This window comes from Rhinatrema bivittatum, chromosome 1 (assembly GCF_901001135.1).
Source record: "Rhinatrema bivittatum chromosome 1, aRhiBiv1.1, whole genome shotgun sequence".
Taxonomy (NCBI): domain Eukaryota; kingdom Metazoa; phylum Chordata; class Amphibia; order Gymnophiona; family Rhinatrematidae; genus Rhinatrema; species Rhinatrema bivittatum.
Window position 1 is genome coordinate 385,800,525 of NC_042615.1, and position 25,049 is coordinate 385,825,573.

General features: G+C 43.6%; 1 protein-coding gene across 3 annotated transcripts in view; it reads left to right on the forward strand.

The window, feature by feature from the left end:
• The window catches only part of LOC115091242 (low-density lipoprotein receptor-related protein 2-like), a 271,760-nt gene that overhangs the window by 32,608 nt on the left and 214,103 nt on the right, over positions 1-25,049 (forward strand). For all 3 annotated transcript variants that reach the window (XM_029601348.1, XM_029601358.1, XM_029601367.1), the window contains exons 2-3: positions 11,049-11,162; positions 21,100-21,219. In XM_029601348.1, coding sequence (XP_029457208.1) covers positions 11,049-11,162; positions 21,100-21,219 — 234 coding nt within the window. The remainder of the gene's footprint in view (positions 1-11,048; positions 11,163-21,099; positions 21,220-25,049) is intronic.

Genomic DNA, 25,049 nt, shown 5'->3' on the forward strand with positions numbered 1-25,049 from the left:
TTTGACTGCTTAAGTCTTCCATTAAACTTAAAATAAAGCAAATTCACTTTCCTCCCACAAGATTGGCAAAATATTTAATCCAATTTTTAGATGTGTCCAAATAAGTGTCTAATCTCTTAACTTCCCAGTAGTATCAGTCCAGTACTCTCTCTTCATAGTATCAAATTGATAGTGTTTCTTCTCCTAAAATCTTCAGTAGATGTTCATGGGCTGTTGGGTGTTCCATCCAAACTTTACTCCCCCCCCCCCCTTTCTGGATGGCTGTAAATCATTCCTCATCTGTTAGTATCAAAAACAAGATTGAGCCCCTAGCTAATGGGAACCCAAGAAATTTATAACTATACTTTTTTACAGAAAAGATGGGAAAATGAGGTCAGGAGGGTGGAAACTTTGCTTAGCTAAATTCTCTATTTTTAAAAATAAGGAAGACTGACTCTAAACCTCAGAAGCTTTACCCATCCCAACAAAATTGGGAACATCCTGACATGTCACTAGGAAGGATAACTGAAAAATCCAGTGTAAAACAATGGTCAAGGAATCTATAAACTGAGGAGCACATGTACACTTCCCACATTGGAATTACCTGCTCACATGTTTTCCACAATGGAATACTCTATGGATCCTGGTAGAGATATCAGGATCGCTTCAACTCTTACTAGATTAGGCCTTGGAAGTTCCCTGCTCAGGCTGGGAGAGCTAACCTAGGAAAGGATCCCAAGTGACAGCAATGTAATTAAGGCTTCATTAATGTATTTGGCACAGCTCAATGGGCTTTAAACTGATTATGCTTTTTAAAGAGATCTGGTATCTGCTTCATATTAACTTTATACATTACAGCATCTACAATCTTATTAAAAGGTTTAGCTGGAAGTCATAAAATCTGTTCAAATCCAAGCAAGACATTGTGGCTTTCAGCTAACTGATCAGAACAGTTTCTTCTGCTCTTAATTCCCTAGTGGCTTAATGCTAGATGCTTTGCCAGCAGGCTAATGTTCAAATATCACTTGTCCTGTGACAGTCACAGGCTATAGAAACCTAGTTTTCTTTAAACAAAACAGGTACTTGGGACTCTGATGCCTGTCTGGTTAGAGGAGCATGATCAATCATGAGCAGATACAGTAAAAATGCAGGAGAGTGGGCAAGCGCCTGCTCTCCTGGCACAGGCCACTCTCTCCTGTGCACACGATTCAGTATTTTAATTAGGGCCGTCGGTAAAAAGGCAGCTGTCAGTGGGTTTAACAGACACTAAATTTTGCTGGCATCAGTTCTCGAGCCCCCTTGACAGCCACAGGTTCGGAAAGCGGACACCAGCAAAATTGAGGGTCGGGTTTTTGACCTGCCAGCCGCAGGCCCATTTAAAAACTTATATTTTACTTTTTTTAAACTTTCGAGACTTGACAATATCGCCATGATATTAAGTTGGAGGGTGCACAGAAAAGCAGTTTACTGCTTTTCTGTGCACTTTCCTGGTGCCAGCAGAAATTAGCACCTACCTTTTGGGGCGGCGCTAACTTCTGAAAACAGAATGTGCGCAAATGCATGTTGCGGGCGCTATTACCCCTAACTGAATAAGGGGTAAAGCTAGCACTTCCAAAACACACATCCAAATGCCAGCTAACAGTGTGCTCAATCGGCACGCACTGTACTGTATCGGCCAGTTTCCAAATTTTTCTGATCTTCAGCAGGGTTTGACAAACACAACCCAATCCATAGCAATGATAGAAATCTGAAATTTTGCATGAATCTAATTCACTGAATTTCCTCTTAAAAGAGAAACCCTGATGCTTAGCAGAACTAATCATATGGCAATCAAACTATGGGAGGGCATGAAGTAAAGCTATAACTCTAGCTTTAAACTTTCAAACTAGGTTGATAAAATGAGGAAAACAGGAAAAATCTGAAAGGTGCAACTATCGGGCTGATGCAGGGCACACTATTTAGCCCCCCGTTTGACTGAATTTTGCATGTGCTATTAGTGCATAGAAAATGTGCAGCCAACCCCCCAAAACTAATAGTGCTCATCACATGCAAATGCATGTTGATGAGCCTACTAGTTACCCCCACAGACAACACCAGGAACGTGTACAGAAAAGCAGAAAACTGCTTTTCTATACACCCTCCAACTTAATATCATAGTCCTAAGTTGGGATGTCCCCAAAAAAAACTGTCCGCTGGGCTGTGGGATGGAAGACAAGACGTTCAATTTTGCTGGCATCCGTTTTTCCAAACCCGTGGCTGTCAGCAGGTTGTACGAGACACCAGTAAAATAAGCAGCAATTGTCAGACCTGACAGCCACAGCTTCCAATAATGAGGATCTAGGTCAGTGGTCCCCAAACCTGTCCTGGAGGGCCACCAACCAGTTGGGTTTTTGGGATATTCTCAATGAATATGCATGAGAATTTACATGCACTGCCTCCATAACATGTAAATTTTCTCTCATGCATATTCATTGAGGATATCCCAAAAACCCGACTGGCTGGTGGCCCTCCAGGACAGGTTTGGAGACCACTGTTCTAGGTACATGCTAGTGTCCCTAGCACCTCCCTATTAGCACGAGCCCTAATTTTAAAGAATCACACACCCAAGAGGTGCCTGGGCGGGAGAGTGAGCGCACTCCTCAGCACCAGCTCTCCCATGGAGTTTTTTAAATCTGCCTGTATGAAGGTTAAACTTATATTGGCTATGGTCACTATTTAAAAATACAGCTGAACTGGGCTCCCAAAACTTTATTCCCCACACTTAAAATATAAAGTGGAAGTAAAGTCAAACTAATGCCAGCATGATTAAATGAGGTGAGAGGCTATCTTAACATCTTTCAAAAATTGGAAATGATCTATCTGAAGAAAACAGCTCACTTTCAGTGCTTTTTTTCCTAAAAACTTTTAAAGAAGCTGGCTGTAGAGGCAAAAACCCAAATTTTTAAAATTCCCAAAGTAAGAAGCCTGTAAGAATTGGTTGGCCTGTTTAAGTGCCCCTTTAACCCTTTGATCACTTAGGGAAGATAAAGCCATCACAGAGATCAAACACATTCTTTGCTTTGGTGTTAACCTAAGAGGATGTTGTGAGATTTCCATCCTGGAAACCATTCTATTGGGATTCAGAAAAACTAAAATCAGTGAAACTGGAAGATGGAACAAAGCAGATTCTCAAAGTAAAGAGCAGCAAATCATTAGAACACCAGAGTTCTGAGAATGCAAATTTGTACCTATCATTAAAATCATCCATGTATCCAAAGATTGGAAGGTGGCCAATGTAACTCTGGTCTTTAAAGGGCTGAGGGTGATCTGGGGAAACTATAGACCAGCAAGTCTGACTTTAGAATAGTTTCTACAGTTTTTTCCTACTGAAGGACTACAGAAAACACAGAAATCCATGGCTTAATGGGACATGGACACTGTTAGACGAAGGAAATCTTGCCTCACCAATCTGGTATACTCTTTACAAAAAAAGTTTAACATGTGGTTCATGGTAAGTTGGTGGATGTCTTTGGATTTTCAAAAGGCATTTGACAAAGTACCTCATGGGACTCCTGAAAAAATTGTCATGGGAGGTGATGTCCAAGTGTGGATCACAAACTGGTTAAAAGATAGGAAGAGTAGAATAAATGGTCAGTGTTCTCAGTGGAGAAGAGTAAAACAGAGTACCTCATAATGGGACCAGTGCTTTATAATATAACTTATAAATGATCTGGAAAAGGGAACATATGAGGTGGCTTGCAGATACATTTTATTCAGTGGGTGACCCCCACACACCACACCTCCATTTCAATGAATGGGCTGAATCTTGACTGGGCCATAACAGCCCTGGGCTGTTTATCACCCAGGGATGGCCCAGTGTCAGTTATTAATCCTTGTCCTGGGGTGTGGGGTCATTTTTGGGAGGAAGGTTATCCTTCAAGGCCTAGGACTGGGGTGGAATATATCCTATGAATTTTACTATGGCTCTCTGGGACACATACACTGACAACCAGAATTGATTTGCTGATTGGATGTTCAAATTAGCTTACTGTGACTTGTAAAAAGTAACTAAGCAAATGGTGTCCATGTTAACCTAAATGGGAGTAAGGTTTTAAAGTGGTGCTGCTGCAATCTCCTGCTGTGGTGGTGTCCCTCCATAAAGGGAATTTGCTTTTTGTCCTAACTATGAAGTTTCCTCTTCCCCCCCACAGTACCTGCAATCCAAGGATATTCCCAGCTTGGCAGCATCCTATGTCCTGGAGTAGAAACTCTGCTGGAGGGTCTCCAGAGATCCTTCATTCCTATTCTCTTCAAAGCTATAGACATTCCTGGGGAAAGGCCTCTCCTAGAAAACCCTTTCTTAAAGGCTCTCCAGCTCTAGTGTAAAGAAGGGTGGCAGAAAACTTCCTTCCCTCAGACAAAACCCAATCTTGGGGGTAAAAATCCTCTTAACCTTGATGGTTACATGCAGCCTCTTAGATGGGGTGAAGAGGTACACAGCTCCCTCCTAGCCACCTGGGCAGGGTATACAGCCAAAAGGCAAAGGGTAAAAACCTTAAATTCAAATCTGTCTAGACAAGGGAACTGGCAGGGCAGTGCCTCTTGCCTGCTTTTGCTAGGCAGGGACCTAACTTGGAGTGCACTCCATCACATGCCTTACGTGCTCAAAACCCAATCTGAAGTGCCACACACCACCTTGTACTAGCCCCCCCTCGTGCCTCACAAGCTCTTCATTCCAGCAATCCTCCAGGGAGGTGCCCTTTAGGACGGTATACTCACTCTGCTGCTGTGTAAACAAAGGGCTGGGAGCTAGGGGCACCTAGTGCAGAACCATGGAGTCTCGACATCAGTTTATTTTACAATTTTATAACTTCTGCTCCTTCCATTTTATTTTTTTAAATCAAAGCAGATTGTGAAGTTGCTTAAAAAGTGCAGTGATGCACATAGGGAAAAGTAATCGTTCCATATTAGATGTTTCCAACCAGCAAAAGGATCTGGGCATACTCGTGGACAATACTTTGAAATCCTCTGTTCAGTCTGTAGCAGTGGTTATTAGGAAAGGAATGGGGAATGTTATGGTTCTGTATTGCTCCATTGAGGCCACTCTGGGGAATAGTATGTGCAGTTCTGGTTGCTGTCTCAAATATGGTTGCATTGGAAAAAGTAGAGAAGGGTGACAGGTAAAAGGGGATGGAACAGCTCCCGTATAAAGAGATTAGGGCTGGTTTGCTTGGAGAAAAGATTGAGGGATATGACAATGTATGGAATGGAACAGGCAAATGTATGCTGGCTATTTATAGTTTCAAAAAAAAATACAAAGACTAGGGCAGTGTTTTTGGGGTTTTCACATTGAATATGCATAACATCCTTTTTGTCCAGGAGACAATCAACACCTGCAGGATTCCCCTGCTTGCCAGTAGGTGGAGGCAGAGAACATCATGTGGGCTTTTTCTTCCTCCTTTCATAACTTGTTTTATATAGACTGTGATAGCTAGGAAGTAAAATAACTGGGTAAGGTAGCTGGACTTCAGGGAAAAACCCCCTCACCTTAAAAAAAAAAAGTCCTAAGCAAGCCACAGTCTGCATAAGGCAATTCCAGGAGGGGGAGGCTCACTTGCATAGGGAGCAATGCAGTGTCCTTGGCCATAGCAGCAGGACCACAGGCTTCTCCCCTCCTGCAGCAAGGCCCATGGCCAAGAGGGGCCAGAAATACATGCAATGTGGGATGAGGGGCTCAATCACAGGCTTCTTGCCCCTGCTGTGAATCACCAAATAGGTAACAGAGCAGGAGAGGAGGGGCAGGCTACAAGCAGATACACCAGCTCAAAGGGAGCCACGAGTAGCTTGACTGGCAGAGGGCCCATTATGGGGGGGAGGGGATGCACCCAAAGTTCAGGCAGGCCCTGTGATGGAGGGAAGGAGGCAAAGCGAAGGAAAAGGTTTTTACACAATCTTTTGCTTATGCACCAGACCTATAAAGAAACTAAAACCAAAGGGACTGCATTAGAAGGCCCCTTGGGGCTCATAACACATGCTGGGTTTAAAGAAACAGGACAGAAGGAACACCAGGATGTCCCTCCCCCCTCCCCGGTGGCTCAGTGATGCAGGGGATAGGAAGCTCCTGTGAAGGAGATGTAGCAGTGAGTTTAGGAAGGAAAGAACTGAGCTGTCTCATAGTAAAGGTTATGCAGGCCTTAAGCCTGCAGGAGTCGGGCAAGGAAAATAAGGAAAAGCATGCAGCAAAAGCCTATCCCCCTCCCCCCTGCTTTAGAGGAGATTGAGGTAGAAAGGGTCATGCCTGATTCATCCCTGAAAACAAAATCCTTAATGACAATCCTCTACACACACGAGGGGGGGGGGGGGGGGGGTAGGTTACTAAAAATCACATAGGTAGACTTGCCAGTGGCAGCAGTGTCAAGACTATACTGGTAGAAGGGGGTGCCTCAAGAAATGCACAGGTGAAGGCATTTGAGACAGCCAGTTTGTCTTCACAAGCAATGGTATGTGCAGGCTATGTAGCCCTAATGAAAAGCCTGGTAGATTCAAAGCCACAGACTATCAGAGGTTAGGCCCAAAGGTCCCTTAAGGTTCTTTGACTTTTGTTTAAAGAATTTAGAGGGTTAAGGTAAGTGAGTCCTGGGTAGATAGAGTAAAACCCCAGCTGAGACGGCCTTTTTGAGCAGCACAGGGCTGAGTTAGAGATAAAGCCACCAGCACTCAAGGAGGGCTTAAAGGGGCTAAATCTTTGGGGGGGGGGGGGGGCACCATGATCTTCCTCCAGTGGGCAGTTGCCCAACACTTAATTTTCAAGGAGTGAGCTCAAGTCACCAAGGACAGAGGTGGGTCATGGAGATCTGCTTAGGGTACTCCCTGGAGTTGGCTACCACAGTACCAGGACTTGTTTCTGAGTCCCTATTCAGATTGCAGGAGAAAAGCAAGGCAAGCAGAATGACCCTAGGCAAACTGGTGGCACTAGAAGTAATAGTACTGGTTCCAGTCTCAGAGGGGGGGGGGGGGACAAGTGGTTACTACCTTTATCTTGTACACCCCAAAAAAGAAGGGGCATTCTGCCTGATAGACCTGCCATTGGGGCAATCAAAGGGAAAGCTTCACTGTGCTGGACCTAGCCAAAGCAAACATTTGCATATCCTTATCTGAGAATTGCATTGCAAATACCTGAGGTCTGCAGTACTGGGGAACCACTAATGAGTTCAAAGCATTGCTGTTTGGACAAGCCATAGTACAAAGAACCTTTAAGAATGTGATGGTAGCAGCACTAAGGAAGGTATTCAGTGCACCCATATGTGAATGATTGGCTGATCAGAGCCAAGTCGGGAGGTGAGCAGCAACTTCACAAGGAGAGAGGGTGCTCCTCAAGAAGTTAGGTTGGGTAGTAAGAGGCCAGAAGCAATTTACAACCTTCCTAAAAGCTAGTTTACCTGGGGTCCCAGTTCGACACAGAGCAGGCAATAGTGTTTGACCCAGAAAAGGGCAGACAAACTGAGTTACCAGGTGAGGAAGCTTGCAGTGGCCAGGAGACCAGCAGCAAGGTATTACCTGTAGCTGTTGGGTCAATGGTAGGGACTATAGAAGTGGTCCCATGGGCAAAGGGTCATATCTGCTACAGAGAGCATGGTTTTCAAGATAGAACCCCAGCACACAAGACAGACATGGAGAGGCTCAAGCTCACCTCAAAGGCCAGATCAAACCTGCATTGGTGGCTAGTAGAAAGCAACATATTAGCAGGGGTCAGTCTAGTACTGCCAGACTAGGTGACATTAGTGACAGATGCTGGGGGGGAGTGTACAGGGAGGATGGTCAGCCAAGGAGGAGGCCTCAACAAACCTGCTGGAGCTGAGCAGTAAGTCAGGTGCTCAAATACCTAAGCCTCAAGGTGAGAGTGAAGCCAGTAAGAGTCCTTTCTGATAGCGCCACAGCAGTGTCGTATATAAACAGGCAAGGAGGGATGCAAAGTCTTCAAGAGGAAGAAGCAGAACTAACAAGCTCAGTGCAAAGGAACCTGGTGGTGTTAACCAGTTACACAGCAGGGAAGGAGAACACCCAGGCAGACTACCTCAGCAGGCCCACACTAAACCAGGGAGAATGGGGATTAGTGGAAGAAGCAATTGCAAGAGTGGTGGGGAGGTGGGGAATTCCAGAATGGGACTTGATGGCAATAGGAAGGAATGCCAAAGCAGAAATATTTCAGCAGGCACCAAAACAGGGTTCTAAAGGAGATACCCTAGTCCAGGGGTCAGGAACCTTTTTGGCTGAGAGCCATGAACGCCACATATATTTTAAAATGTAATTCCATGAGAGCCATACAAGACCTACCAAATTTACTACGACCCCCCCCCCAAAGACCTGCCAAAAGTCCCTGGTGGTCCAGGAGTGGTCAGAAGCAATCTCCTGGACTTGGGCTGTTGGCTGCCAATAATCAAAATGGTGCCAATGGCACTTTGCCCTCACTGTCACTGGGGTCAACCAATGGCAGTAGTAGCCCCTGTGACATAGTAAGGGCAAAGGGCCATCTACGCCATTTTGATTACTGGCAGCCGATGGCCCTTTGCCCTTACTATGTCACGGGCTACCACCACCATTGGTCAACCCCAGTGACATAGTGAGGGCAAAGGGCCGTCTGCGCCATTTTGACTACTGGCAGCAGACAGCCCAAGTCCAGGAGATCGCTCCCGGACTGCTCCTGGACCACCAGGGACTTTTGGCAGGTCTTGGGGGGGGGGGGGGGGGGTTTCAGGAGGGTGGGGATTTGTAGTAAAATAATTTTGGAGGTCTTGGGGGGGGGGGGGGGGGGTTTAATTAGATTTTTACTTTTTTATTAGATTTGTCTGCGAGCCAGATGCAGCCATCAAGAGCCACATCTGGCTCACGAGCCATTGGTTCCCGACCCCCTACCCTAGTCCAACCATGGCCAGTGGACCAACTGTTATGCATATTTACACCATGGCCCTTAATAGCAAGAGTGAGGAAAGCAGCATATCATGGGGGCTGAATCATTCTGGTGGCTCAGAAGGTCATAGTATGGAGGGATGCTCCTCTAAAACTAGGGAAAGCAGAAGTCCTAGTGAAGTGGGGAAAGCCAGATATTTTACAGCCTCCCTCTCAAGAGGGACAGGTTAGAGAAAAAGGCTATTCAAGGGCAGTAGTAACCACCTAAGTATCTAAGATACTCTACCTGCTGGGTATATGGTAGGGTCTGGAAGGATTTTGAAGAGTGGTGCAAGGGAAGAAAAGTCCCCCAGAAACAGCAAAAACAAGGGAAATCTTGCAGTTCTGCAAGATGGCCTAGAGAAAGGGTTAGCCCTGAACTCAGTACTGGTGGCAGCATTAGCCTGTTCTAGAGGCCAGGCTCAAGGAGGCTCCCCAGGGGCACACCCTGACATAGCATATTTCTTGAGGGTAGTGAAATGCAGGCAGCCTACAAAGCACTAGGTGGTCCTGAGAGCTTTGTCCAAGGCATCCTTTGAACCACTTGTGGGGGCAGCATTAAAGGACCTCACTTCAAAGGTAGTCTTGCTAGTGGCAATTTGCTCAGCCCAGAAGGACTCTGAGATCCAGGCTTTGTCCTGTAAGGAGCCCTACATGTCTGACAATAGTTGTTTGTCCATCCTTCTTACCTACATTGGTGTCAGAATTTAACACAAATCAAGAGATTGTTCCAGTCCTCAGCTGTTAAAACAGCCAGGGGGGCAGCCCTCATGTGCTAGATTACCAAAGGATGCTGCTACACTAAAGATAGCAATGAATTCAGGAAGACAGATTGTCCTGTTGGAGGGCCAAAGAAGGGGTCAGGCAGCTTTTAAGCACTCAATTGCACACTGGATTAGGGAACAATTACTGGCAGTACGTTGTACAGGAGAAGCAGGCCCCAAGGGCCTTGGGCATGCACTCTAGAGTTCAAGCAAACTTGTGGGCAGAGTAAGGCAGCAATGCCTCAGGATAACTTGGAGTGCAGCCACATGGTGGTCCTGGGGTACTTTAACAAACCAATACAGGCTGGACCTGCAGGTAGTTTAGCAAAATAGCAGTGGGCCTCTAAGGTCTCAGCCAACATGATTTAGTTACTGCTTGGGTGCAGACTGGTCTGCAGGACAAAAAAGGTGACATTTATATTTATCAATTTCCTTTTCTTTAGTCCTAGCAGACCAGTCCAAGTACCCTCCTGAGGGGGGGAAAAAGGGGGTTAAAATATACAGATCTAAGCTAAAAGGCTAGCCAAGAGGCTGCTGAGACCTCCCAGCTGTCCCAGGATATATAACATGTGTAAGAAAAGCATGGAAAAGCTCTGCCTCCACCTACTGGCAAGCAGGGGAATATCAAGGTGTGGACTGGTCGTCTAGGACAAAAGGAAATTATCTGGTAAATATAAAATTCTCCTCTTTCTGCATGAGGAGACAGTGTATAAACTCTCTCATGGATATTTAAGTATATCCTGGAAACATGACTTGCTATGTGTTTATCCAGCAAGTTAGAAAACATTAGATTAGAGGTCATTCCAGAAGTTAGTATCACATTCAAAACAAGTTGTAAGTTTTGTTTTTTTTCACGCAACACACAAATTCTGGAATTCATTGCCAGAGGATATGGTTGAGAGCATTAGTATAGATGGGTTGGACAACTTTTGGATAATGCCATAAACTTAATTAACTAGACTGGAGGGATAGCCACTAATCTCTATGGGAACTGTTTACTGTTTGGGCTCTTGCCAAGTACTTGTAATCTGGTGTGGCCACTGTTGGAAACAGGATGTTGGAATTGATGGACCTTTGGTCATACCCAGTATGACAACTATATTCTCTAGGTATGTGCATTGCCAGCAACTCATGGGCCTTTCTGTACCCATACTACTGACATATTGTATAAGTGTTCATTGACCCCACAAATGCATTGGAATAAGGTTTTGTTTTTTTCCTTTGCTATCTGTATAGCACTATATACCAAAACTTGCTGTTAATAGTGAAATCACATTGTATTAAACTTAAATCTTGTAGTTCAACAGTTAGTAAAAATTTAAGGTAGTTTTTAAGCTCAACCAGCTAATGCACATACTGTAACTGCCTTTTATTTTGTAGATGGAGGAATTTGTAATGTTACTCAGCAAGCTACATGTGGTGAAAAATGTATTCCTATTGCCTGGTTGTGTAATGGTGAACAGGATTGCCCTGATGGAACTGATGAGCAGTGTGGTAAGTTAAGACTGCTACCATATTTATTTTCCAGTGTGATCTACAAATGCTAGGCCTGGCAATTCAATTGTACTATATTCTTTATTTGGTTAGTATTATACTTTGTAGCTGCCTAGAAGCTCTGGAAATGGAAGGAGAGATCAAATGCAATTTTTTTTTTTTTAAATTTGAAACTGAAGTCAAAGCTTAAGTTGTGGATCAAACAATCACTACTAAACTTGTAGTATCAAAGATTGTTGAAATGCTCAGACCCTCATTGTGAGCTGAAAAGTTCTAAAGATCAACTTGCTCAGGTCCTGATGCATCTCCTTGCTACATTTTGTCCAGTTTTGTGGCTAACTTGGTGACAAGGAAAACTAACATCCTTTACCCTGAAAAAATGTGCCACAAATTGGCTCAGATACCTCAGTGTCAAGGGAGGTAGTGCAACTACGGTAGTTACAGGAGTGGATCTGACACTTGGAGGGTGTGCAGGTGGTGATACACATGTAGGCTTTTCTATAGTGCCCTAGGATGTTGGGGTTCTAAGTGTTACATTCAGCTTTTAATGTCAAAGTAAAAATGACTAGAACTAGCATGTGCATCCAGTTGCTATTAGAGATGTGCTTTGAGTAAAAAATTCATCTGGCTTGGTTTCAGGGGGTGCCCCATGGGGGTTTAGTTTTTTTTTTTTTTTTTTTTTTTTTTCGGGGGCCCTGATTTTCAGGTTAGTGCGTGCTAATTTTCTGAAATTTCAGAAAAAATTCAATCATTTTTGTTCTCCCAAACCATTCCGAATTAGGCAATTTCATTGACATTGCACATCCCTAGTTGCTATAGTATATATTAGGAATAAAACAGCCTACACAAATAGCTTTCATAACTTTGTGTTCATCTCATGTCTGCACATTTCCTGAACAAAATATTGCTAATGTGGTGTCAGTCTATATAAATAAAAATGTTAAATAGTTTGGACAAAATCGCTAATCTCAAACCACTGAACAGATTGCTTTCAAACTTGGACACAACCTTCATTTTGCACACAGGAAGGTTCTTCTGTACTTACAGATATGTCACACCTGTGACAGGTAAAATAGGTTTAAAGATGGTTTTTCCAGAAAACAGCAACATCTGCTGGATGTAAGCACCATCTGTTACACCTTACACTAATACACGCTACACTAATCATTTCACCAGTCCAGGTCCAGGTTTCACTTCCTTTTGAACACATTCGTGCACTTTTTTCACCAGAATATTAACTATTTCCTTTACAGATAAAATACACCCACCACCCTCCTCACACCCCCACACATGCCAAATTGATTTACTTCCCAGGCCCTCACAAAACCTGACAGAAGTCCAGGAGGCTCCAGCGGGGGGCCAGGACCAGTCCAGGACATCTCCTGCACTACAGCAATCTGCTGTCAGCAATCAACATGGCACTGATGGCCCTTTCCCTTACTATGCCACTCTGACACCAATGGTGGCAGTAGCCCATGTGACATAGTAAGGGTGAGGGCCCCTCAGCGCCATTTTCAGGACTGGCAGCCGGCGGCCCTTTGCCCTTACTATGTCAGAGGACCTACTGCTGCCATTGCTCCACCCCACTGACATAGTAAGGGCAAAGGGCCATCTGAACCAGTTCCAGTGCTTGCAGCAAACGGACCAATGCCAATACATTGCTCCTGAACGCCTGCTCCACAGACTGACATTTTTATCAGGTCTCGGGGGGGGGGTGGTGGTAATAAATTTATTGCGAACATCTTGGGGAGGGGTCACAAGGGGGGCAGGTTTCATTCGGCAGCTCTGGGGTGGGCAGGAGGGTGGGCTACTGTTTGTTTTTCTTTGCAGGGGAGGGGGACAGGAGAGTGTGGGGTGGTTAGTTTAAGAGAACTTTTCTCATAGGTTTGTTTTTTGGGGGAAGGGGGAGGTTCACACACAAATACATACACTAAACTTGCACAATCTCGAATGCACCAAAATAGCCCTCCCCAGACCACAAAACAAATTGGAGTGCAAATTTGGTTAGGCACTCCCCTATTTGGCTACATAACACGCACAGATGCCAGGGACAGACCACATGTAGCACAAACAATTTTAATTTCCCAGGTTTTGGGGGGTTATTTGATTTAAAGGGGTGGGATTGGGTTTTTTGGGGTGGGGGGTTCCCACAGAAATAGACAAGTTTTCTGATCTGCAGGGTAGGTGAGGGGGGGAGAGTTGGAGTGGGGACAGGGGAGGGAAGGGGGAGGAGGATGAGTGAGGTAAATGAGCAAGGGGGAGGGAGGGAAAAGAACTTGACTCTGACTCTGCCACTGCAATGCATGGCAGGGTACCACTAGTATTGTATAAAATCAATTTCTAGCTAAACACGAATGGTAAAACTTTATTTTTTAACCTAGCCTTTAGTCAAATCATTACTCTGAAAAACATTTATGGTGCATGAATTAATTGCAAACCTGGATGTCAACAGCTTTAAAATAATGGTGTCATTGTACATAAAGTAACTATTGATACTGAACATTTAAGTGTGCTGTTTGATTTCAGCATTTTATTTCCATTAAGCTGAAGTAACTTTCCATAGTACTATTCACATTTCTAATCTGCCTTTTACAAAAATAAAAAGCTCAAGGTTGAATACAAGTCAGCTCAACATACTGAGAGAAAGCAAATCTAAAATACAGGTCTCCTAAATAGATTTAATGTTGTGGTCTAAAGATACCTTAGATTCAGTACAATTACACACTCAGAACTTTCCAAATCTGTCCTGTTACCACAGTTGCAGGTAGACCTAGCCCATTATTGCATATTCATTGTAGACCTGTTTGTGATTTTGGGTGGATCTTCATCCGGTGGCAGATGACCACACCCATGGGGGAAGATCCCAAGAGGGGCCACCGGTCAGGCTCCGAGTTGGGAGACACACTAGATCTTTTATTAAACTGTATAGTGGACCACCAGAGGTGGCAGTAGTGAGCTGGAAGAGCCCAGCTGGGCTATAGTCCCTCAGGCACTGGAACAGTGATCCCAGGATGGCTGAGCTGTAGAGAAACTGAATATAGTGAGTAGGCAGAGTTCAGGAACAGAACCTTGATGGTAACACTCATACAATAGTCTCTTGAAGCAGCCCAGGAGCTGGAAGGAAGTAGGCCATCAAGGAGAGAGTACCTGGTTCCAGGGAAAGCTCAGATGGTAACTCCCTGTTGTAGGCAGCAGTTACTTCCTGGCAGAAGTTGTATTCAGTAGCAGGTCTGGGAACATGGGCCCTCAAGGAGCAAGTACCGGTTCCAGACTGTGACCTGAAAAGCAAAAGCAAGGACCCCAAGGAGCAGGTACCCCTGGTAAAGTCAGATGAGGCAGAGTAGTAAGGTATGCAGAGAGCAAATGCCTGGAGGAAGCTAAGTAAACCTTTGCTAACTCGAATAGCTAGCAAAACAAAAGACCTTAAGTATCCAGTGAGGATGTCATCTCAGGGGGGGACACCCTGGAGGTTCGCACCACAGCTGGTACTTGAGTTGGGGCTGCATGTGCACCCTTAGGCTTCAGGAGAACATGGTGGAAGGCAGCGTCTAGCCGGTCCAGGGACTCAGGAGGAGGTCGGCAAGATGATGCCGTGGCAGCCAAACTTCTATCAACCAAAGAGGGAGTCGAAAGAGGTAAGGTGGGTGTAGTGGCGAGGTCGGGCAGTGACGGTCGCAGCAACCTGAAAACCCAAATGACTAATCTTTGGCACAGGTTTGGGAAGCCCTGACCCAAATTCACTTTTTTTTAAGTGAAATTACCTAAATGTCTAAGACTTTCTTAAACTAAGTTCTTCTTATTCAGATGTGGCATCTGACAAGCAGTATACTGGGGCTCCCACTATTTCTAATGGAGCTATTAACTATTGCTAATTACATATGCACTGCAACATGGCAAATAAAATCCTAAATCTGCCAGACAGAAAACCTTGTCCAAATAAGGCTAAAATAAGAAGCATGTGATCTAAACTTTCCAAATTAGATACTAAATTGGTTAGGAGCAAGTGGTGTTGGACTAGACAGCTCATTTTGTATTTTTCTCTGGAGTCTTCTGCTAGAACACTGAGCCATCTAGGCTTCAGCTTCCATAACTCTCCTCTCCAGCAGCAGAGGGTCAGAAGGCATGTGCAAAACATTCCTATAAATTTTCAACAGATTTCTGTTATGTGGCATTAGTTGAAAACAAGCATCAAGGTATATAAGTTATTTAATTGTGGTCTCTGAAAATCACTGATAGACCAATAAAGGAATTTAATGTGAACATCCCTACTCCCTCAAATTTTCATTTTTTAAAAACTGAATAAAATTAAGATGCAGACAGTCCAGCAGTTGGGGGATGCTATCCAGTCTTTTGCACAGTGCCACATATGATATTCCAGTTGGGGTGAGGTGGTGTGTGAACACAGTACAGAAAGCTTGTAGCCCTCAGAACAAGTCTAACTGAAGGTTAGGTGGCTGGGGATCAGGCCACATGGTGGCTGGAGGGAGGGATTTGACCAGGAGTGAAAGCAGATGTGCTGAGGGAGGGCAATAAGTAACCTCAAGGGCACTTGCAGGGAGGGGTAGCCTGGGGTGGAGGTGGTGAGGGGCAGGATGTAACAAGGCTGAACAGCTGGGAGGGCTTGCTGTGCTGGGGGTAGAGCAATTCAGAGGTCTTGAGTTCCTGTGGGGGATATTATCATAACATTCTTGCCTTTCAACTTTTCTTTGCAGTTCCTTCCCCTTTCCCAATCTTCCACTACTGGCTCATATTGAGCCTTTCTGCCACTCTTGTATACCTCGACCCAGTTCCCGTCTTATTCTCCCTATGACTCAATTTATCACCCCCACATCTGGATCATCAATATGGCAGTGGCATAATCCCCCTTGTCATGGGGTTGGCAGTTTTTTTGTTTTGTTGTGGCAGGTACTTAACACAGATCGGTCTTCCTTACACTGAAACATTAACTCAAATGAACTAGTAGAATTTGTGAGCCTGTATCGGAGGGGTTTGATTAAAAACTAAGAACCTGGATACACAAGTCAAGGCCAACCATGAAACTCATGAAAGTAGTCCACTGATTTAAAGCGCTCCTTCATAAAAACCATATTGTACCCATTGGCTATTGGAGACCTTGTCCATTGTAGTCCTGAGAGCAGGAAAACTTCATAATCCTGAAATCAGCCATTCTTCTGTCACAGTAAGCTTAAAGTCAGTTTCATGCAACAAGTAAATTGTGAAATTGAGAAATATTAACTGTATACTTGGTGCTCAAACATCACATACTATGTAAACCATCCCCTCTCCCAGATAGCACATAAAATGAGGCTCTGGCACACAGTTGTGGGTAAGTGCTAGTCTCTTGGAAGTGTTCAGTAAGAGTCAAGATAAGTGGAGTGGACCAAGCCCAGAGGTAAGGGCTGCATGCCCACTGTTGGATAAGGAAATATTAATTCTCACTTCCTCTGTAACCTCCTTTGACTGCTCCATATCTCTTGACCCAGGTTAGGCCCCCCTTATTTGTGGGAAGAAATACTACTTTAGCCTTGGGCCTTTTTAAGGGAAAAGCCCCTGCAGAGCCCTCTTGCAGGGGAAAGGTTGCTCTAGGCTCACAAGCATTTTGGTGGCTCTCCCAAAACACAAACAGCATTATGCAGTCTTCAGTTCTATTCCTAGTGGATACTTCTCACCTCATCCTTTAAAGCTCATGTTATCTGTAGAACCCACTAGAAATTCCCTTCATAAACTTCATAGGCTTACATAATTTTCCCATTCATTATGCCATCTAGTGCTTGTTACTCCTGGGGGGGAATTCTGCAAACTTTATATTGGTCAAAATAAATTAATACAGAAAAGTTACTCATGTAAATTGTTAACATGTAATTACTTACAGTGAATTTCTAGGGGAATTCTACATTTAAATGTCCTTTCCACTCACACTCCCTGGCCACTTTGCCCTCTCAGGCCCCCAACTCCACCTGCCAGTATCTTTCCCCTCCACATCTCAGCCCAACCCCTTCCACTCTATCACCACTCCCAGTTTGTCTCCATTCTCTCTCTCGTGCACATACACCCTCACACAGGCTCTCAATCTCTCATGCACCCCTTCACACAGGCTCTCACATACACAATCCTTTCTCACAGGCTAGCACCCTTATATACACACGACCCTCTCTTTACACACACTCCAATCTCCTCATAGGCTCCCTCACACACCCCCTGCTCACTCTCATACACACACCTCTACATATTCACTATCACTGGGGCCTTCATCTTTGCCACAAATGGCACTCACTCTGTTCACAGCATGCCAGGTTCTCCTTTGGCAATTCTGTGCAAATTCTGCAGTAGTGCAGAATTCCCATGACTAAAAGCTTGTGTATAGTAACTACAAACCTTAGTGTTTTCCCACCAAAAAGTTGCCATGTACAAGGTCTCAGGAACCAGTCAAAGGCCTCCCCATCCAGACTTTTTCCAGGCATTACTCTAGGGAATTTGGTAGAGGGCATCACACTTTTGTCTTAACTTTTTTTTTAAAGATTGTTAAATATGTAACCTCTATTCACCAGTTAGGGCATACAGTGTATTCAGACCCTTTACTCTTCTATACTGTTACATTATAGCCTTATTCTAAAACAGGTAATATGCATTGTTTCCCTCAGTCTAAACATAATACCCCTTAATGACAAAGTGAAAATCAGGTTTATAGAAATTTGTACAACTTATATAATTTTCAGTTTAAGTATTCAGACCCTTTGCTATTGCACTCAAAGCTGAGCTCAAGTGCATCCTGCTTCCATTGATCATCCTTGATTTTTCCAACTTGATTAGTCTAGTCTGCCTGTGAAATTCAATTGATTAGATTTTGAAAGGCACTCACCTTTCTACAGTATATAAGGTCCCACAGTGGTTGGTGCACATCAAAGTGAAGTCAAATGCATTGTCCATAGACCTCGGACAGGATTGAGGCTCAGATCTAGGAAATGTTACAAAGCTTTCTGCAATATTTAAAGGTCCTGAAGAACACAGTGGCCTTAATCCTAAATGGAAGTTCAGAACCAGCAGGACTCTTCCTAGAGTTGGCTGCCTGCCAAAACTGAGCAATCGGGGAAGAAGGGCCTTGGTCAGGAAGATGACAACTTGATGGTCACTGATAGCTCCAGAGATCTGCTGTGCAGGCAGGAGAACCTTCCAGAAGATTTAGTTCAGGACAACTATCTCTGCAGCATTCCACCCATCAGGCCTTTATGGTAGTGGGCAGACAGAAGCCACTCTTCAGTAAAAGGCACATGACAGCCTGCTTAGAGTTCACCAAAAGGCACTTAAAGGACTCTCAGAGCATGGGAAACAAGATTCTCTGGTCTGACTGAAAACAAGATTGAACTCTCTGGCCTGAATGCCAAAGAGGAAGCCAGGCATTGCTAATCACCTAACAAATACCACCTGTAAAATGAAGCATGGTGGCAGAATCATGCTGTGTTTTGCAGCTACAGGAACTGGGAGAAAGTCAGGATCGAGGGAAAGATGAACAGAACAAAGAGAACCTTGATGAAAACGTGCTCTGAACCTTGGACTAGGGTGACTATTCACCTTTCAAAGGGCAGTGACCCTAAGCACACAGCAAGGACAATGCAGGAGTGGCCTTGGTACAAGCCTGAATGTCCTTGAGTGGTTCAGACTTAACCAGATGAAAATAGCTGTGCATTGATGCTCCCTATCCAACCTAATAGCTTGAGAGGATCTGTGGAGAAGAGTGGGAGGAATTCCCTCAAATCCGGATGTGCTGAGACTGTAGCATCCTACCCAAGACTTGAGGCTGTAATTGCTGTAAAGGGTCTGAATACTTTAAACATATTTCAGGGTTTTTATTTACACAAATTTCTAAACCAGATTTTTGCTTTCATTATGGGGTATTGTGTATAGATCAAGGATGGAAAAAATCCATATCTATTTTAGAGTAAGTCTGTGTAACCCTTACTTGATTAAGTCCCAAGGGCACCCAATTTTGTATCTTCTGGGGCTGCTTTGGCTAACCATTCATTCCCATGCTGGCTCTTAATCCCTGCAGGCAGGGGACTTTATATGGTGGTGGGAAACTCTCACTTATGGCCCAGACAGTGAAAGAAGGTCACAAGTGTGTGAGCTGTACTTTAGTTGCTTCTCAAGAAGTGAGGCTCCAAGAATTAGAACCAGTTCTGGGTATCTAATTTCATGAATCAGTTAACTTTATAAGTCCATTTGTCCTAAATTGGTGTTCATGCTGTCAAAGATGCTTGCCACACTCGGGCTGTGAATTGGCTCACTGGTCTTCAGCCCCTGTCCTTTAGTACAGCCAGGAAGGATGACATTCCCAAAGAAGCAGGGTGAATTCAGTGCCTTCCTAATAGAACTCTCCTCTAGCCTTCACAATCTCCCACAGCAGGATCCATCACTGGTACTTGCCTACATAGGGTTTCAAAAAGGCTCTCATAGGTCTTTGGTCTCCTGGTGAGAACCCTAAAGTATCAGGCTCAACAATCTCTCTGTAACTTATGAGAAGGACCCTCAGGCAGGGAGTGCATGATGAGAGAGCCCCTCTGAAAGCAAACTCCTTAGGGCAAGGCTAGGAGGCCCCACCAGAGTGTGGGGGGAAAAATACATCTTTGCAGCTGCTCTTTCTAACTGAACCCCAGAATCCTAAAAGTGCTGAGCTAAATAGCATTGAGTCACCCAATCCAAAGCCTCCTGGTGGGATGGCTGGATCCTAATAAGTGTGGCATCTAATGGCCAGACCCAGTCAGGGTGCCACAGCTATAGTGTAACAATGTGGAACAGAAGGTCTGAATACTTCCTGAATGTACTATTGGAATTAGTGAATAGAAAACCCCACAATTTCTGGGTCACTTCTTAGGAACATTTTTCAAGGCCTTTAAGCTAACAAATATTTGGTACCTCCTAGTTATAAAACACCGCATAATCACAAGCCTGGTGGTTATCTGAAAAAATGTAATGGGATGCTTGATGCACACGAACAATTGGATGGATGGTACACCGTGTAGTGAGCCATACAGAATAACTAGAATGTTAGCTGGCACGGTACTCTTTACAATAAGCTTAGGCTGGGCAAATCTTAAATTGGGTCTGTAATTTTGGACTTCAGGAGTAGGGTTTTTAATACTGGTTTTAGATTCTGGCAATACTCCAAAACAAGCATTGGTAGTAATATCTACCAAACTCTTCACAAAGGTATCTTAATACCCACAGCAACCAAAATGGGCTTGAATCAAAGGCACATCCTCTGGACTGCAGTGAAGATAGCACAGAGCTCCTGTCTGATTTAATATCAGACCAAAACTGGCCACCTTCTTATTCCTAACAGAATATTCACATCCTTTCGGTCTTGTACAATTAAATTTAATTTTTTTTTCAGTACAATAGATCACTAGTGATCTATCCTCAAATTATCCTTTAACTGTTCCAGACTCTCTTTAAAATGGTATACAAACTTAAACTAGCCAAAGACTTTAATCTCTGCCCCACACCCCTTCTGTTCCCAAAATTCTCTGAGCTACTCTGGGACGGGGATGAGGGTCACTTGCCCTCAGTTTCTCACCTTGACTCTAGTGATTAGGCAGACATTGAACTAACATGTTAACATATCCACTGTATAGGTCAACAAAATAAATCTGCAAACATCTGTTTCCAAACCTTTTTACCAAAGGTTTAAAAAAAAAAGTGAGACTCGCGTTGCTCAATTTAATGTCGTTCTTAATCTGCTGTAAGTATTCATAACCCCACAAACATGCTTCACTCTAATTCTTTTCAGGTTTTTCAGGTCAGAATTGTAATTGGAGGAAACTGTCTTAGTCCCATGATTTAAAATTGAAGAGGGTGCACTGCACTACAATTTGTCACTTAACTCATATTAAATGATTTTTAAATTGCTAGTTTAACCCCTTTTTACTCTTCTTTCCACCAGATGAAGCATGTCATGGTGACACAGGTGCCTGGCAGTGTGACAATGGGAATTGCATTTCTAGTTACTGGAAGTGTGATGGTATCTGTGACTGCATGGATGGTTCTGATGAGAGGGACTGTGGTATGTACTCCTGACACATGTCAGAATAACTACTTTTTATGTAATGCAAATATTTCAAATGGTTGCCTTTCTTCAAAAAAAAATATGAAACTGCACATCTGTCTTGTAAAATGCTGTTGACTTTTTAAGTCATCTTAACTTTTATTTTTCCTTTTAACTTATCTATGTGCATGCCTTATATAAAACTAGAATTTGCCATAGCAAGGGAAGCTGTAGTATATTTTTTAAGATTAGATAAAACAAGGTTTCAACTATACTAGGTCTCAAAGAGGGGGTTAAAGTTTCTGAAGCTCCAGTGATTATTCATGATCAAATTGGTATAAAGTAGGCCTAAATGTTGTGCCTGTTTAACTATTCTGAAAAATCACATTTTTCTTGCCCTTGTGCCCTGGATCTAAACTCATCAGTTACCTTCCTATGAAGTAGAACTAGTTTATTTTGCACTTGTATGTAAATCTTGAATTTTAAATCTACTTTAATTCATTGTACAATTGTAACCTGATACTGACAATACTACACTCCAGCTGAGATCTAATGGTGTAGTTAATCATGAATCACTGGCTGATACTGCTTGGTGCCTGGACGATGCAATGAAGGTGGCATTTTGGGGTAGGGTTTCCTAGCCTTACTTCTGTCTTAAACATCACAATTCTAGTACAGATTAAGAACAGTGAGAATTGGCCACAACCTCCTCGCTTGGGGAGGGTGTGATGGTGGCTGCAATTTCCAGCAATGGCTTCCACAAGTTCAATCTGACATAGCACATCCAGATTCAAGGGTCTAGAGCCTATTGATATGATCTGCACAGTACACGACTAGGATATGGCAAGGTATTGAACTTCTCCTAATACCTTTTAAAGGAACTTGAAGAGTTTCATGTTCTATTCTGCACATAAGCTGTAGATTTTTTCCAAGAGAAGGGACTTTGCTTAAAGTTTTTTTTTTTTTTTATAGAAACCAAGGATTTCCAATAGTAACTGGTGCCAAAACCTGAGATTTGGCAGGGTAGTATCAAAGGTGTGAGGGGATTCCTCACCACACTATTCATGGCAAATGGATAGTTTCACCATACTTGCCAAAACTAATTCAGGTGGAATAGCACCACATGACTATCTTGATCTTGGCAACACTTTTACCATAGTTCTGTTACCTTTTTGTGGTCAGATGTTTTGTTAAATGCAACAGGTCTCCTCTAGATAAAGGGGGCAGACTGTTACTGTAGTGACCAGATGAACATCTTCTCAGTCATATCTAGGAACTTCTATTTCCATTTACTCTGATTTTGTTTGGGGTTTTTTTTGGGGGGAGGGGATGAGTTGGTATGTGCACATTCTCCTCTCAGTACTCTCTCATGCCTATGCTTATACTCCAACATAGTCTCTCCAAACCTGCCAGTAGCCTTTTTCTGGCCACATCTTGCCAGTGTTAGCACAAATGACTACTTCCAGGGCCTGCATGGGCTACTTCAGCAGCACCACCCAGAATTGTCCAGTGTTTGTCTGGCAGGAGCATAGTTAGTTCTGGGTACATGTGGCCTCTGGCTAGAGACCCTGTGGGGCTGCGAGCACTCCCCCCCCCCCCCCCCCTGCAGTCAGACTGAAGAATAGGCATGTTTGTGCCCCTCCCAGCCTATAATCTCAGGGGCTGATAACAATAGTGTTCCCAGCTTACTGCACAGGTTTACACATGGCTGGATGCACATCTTGGACATGCTAGACTCACTCAATGCGATAAGGAGATTGGGCAAATATCTTGGATGTGCTAGACAAATGCATAGCCAATAGCACTCATCTACATAGAATTTAGATTGATAAAGCTATTACTCATTACCCCCATGCACAAAATTACTGGGCGCCCAACATGCATTTGTTTTATTGTAGCAAAATACCAGCTCTAGAGTTGCTATCTAAGTCAGAGGCTCATTACAAATTCAAAAATGCTATCTTCTGTGGTTCCTCTTCTCCTACATAGTATTGTTGCAATACTTAAATCTACTGCTTGTGGGGTTTAATAATAAAGGTTTGAAAAAATCTGGATGCCCTTGCTACTGGGTGAAATTGACATGAAGCAGGAAAAACACTCTTATTGAACACCTGTTGCAATAGTGGGTGCCTGATGCATTAGAGTACTAGGGATACATAAGAACATAAAATGCCATACTGGGTCAGACCAAGGGTCCATCAAGCCCAGCATCCTGTTTCCAACAGTGGCCAATCCAGGCCATAAGAACCTGGCAAGTACCCAAAAACTAAGTCTATTCCATGTAACCATTGCTAATGGCAGTGGCTATTCTCTAAGTGAACTTAATAGCAGGTAATGGACTTCTCCTCCAAGAACTTATCCAATCCTTTTTTAAACACAGCTATACTAACTGCACTAACCACATCCTCTGGCAACAAATTCCAGAGTTTAATTGTGCATTGAGTAAAAAAGAACTTTCTCTGATTAGTTTTAAATGTGCCCCATGCTAACTTCATGGAGTGCCCCCTAGTCTTTCTACTATCCGAAAGAGTAAATAACCAATTCACATCTACCCGTTCTAGACCTCTCATGATTTTAAACACCTCTATCATATCCCCCCTCAGTCGTCTCTTCTCCAAGCTGAAAAGTCCTAACCTCTTTAGTCTTTCCTCATAGGGGAGTTGTTCCATTCCCCTTATCATTTTGGTAACCCTTCTCTGTACCTTCTCCATCGCAATTATCTTTTTTGACATGCGGCGACCAGAATTGTACACAATATTCAAGGTGCGGTCTCACCATGGAGCAATAGAGGCACTATGACATTTTCCGTTCACCATTCCCTTTCTAATTCCCAACATTGTTTGCTTTTTTGACTGCCGCAGCACACTGTACCGACTATTTCAATCTGTTATCCACTATGACACCTAGATCTTTCTTGGGTTGTAGCACCTAATATGGAACCCAACATTGTGTAATTATAGCATGGGTTATTTTTCCCTATATGCATCACCTTGCACTTATCCACATTAAACTTCATCTGCCATTTGGATGCCCAATTTTCCAGTCTCACAAGGTCTTCCTGCAGTTTATCACAATCTGCTTGTGATTTAACTACTCTGAACAATTTTGTCATCTGCAAATTTGATTATCTCACTCGTCTTATTTCTTTCCAGATCATTTATAAATATATTGAAAAGTAAGGGTCCCAATACAGATCCCTGAGGCACTCCACTGTCCACTCCCTTCCACTGAGAAAATTGCCCATTTAATCCTACTCTCTGTTTCCTGTCTTTTAGCCAGATTGCAATCCACGAAAGGACATCGCCACCTATCCCATGACTTTTTACTTTTCCTAGAAGCCTCTCATGAGGAACTTTGTCAAACGCCTTCTGAAAATCCAAGTATACTATATCTACTGGTTCACCTTTATCCACATGTTTATTAACTCCTTCAAAAAAGTGAAGCAGATTTGTGAGGCAAGACTTGCCCTGGGTAAAGCCATGCTGACTTTGTTCCATTAAACCATGTCTTTCTATATATTCTGTGATTTTGATGTTTAGAACACTTTCCACTATTTTTCCTGGCACTGAAGTCAGGCTAACCAGTCTGTAGTTTCCCGGATCGCCCCTGGAGCCCTTTTTAAATATTGGGGTTACATTTGCTATCCTCCAGTCTTCAGGTACAATGGATGATTTTAATAAGTTACAAATTTTTACTAATAGGTCTGAAACTTCATTTTTTAGTTCCTTCAGAACTCTGGGGTGTATACCATCCAGTCCAGGTGATTTACTACTCTTCAGTTTGTCAATCAGGCCTACCACATCTAGGTTCACCGTGATTTGATTCAGTCCATCTGAATCATTACCCAT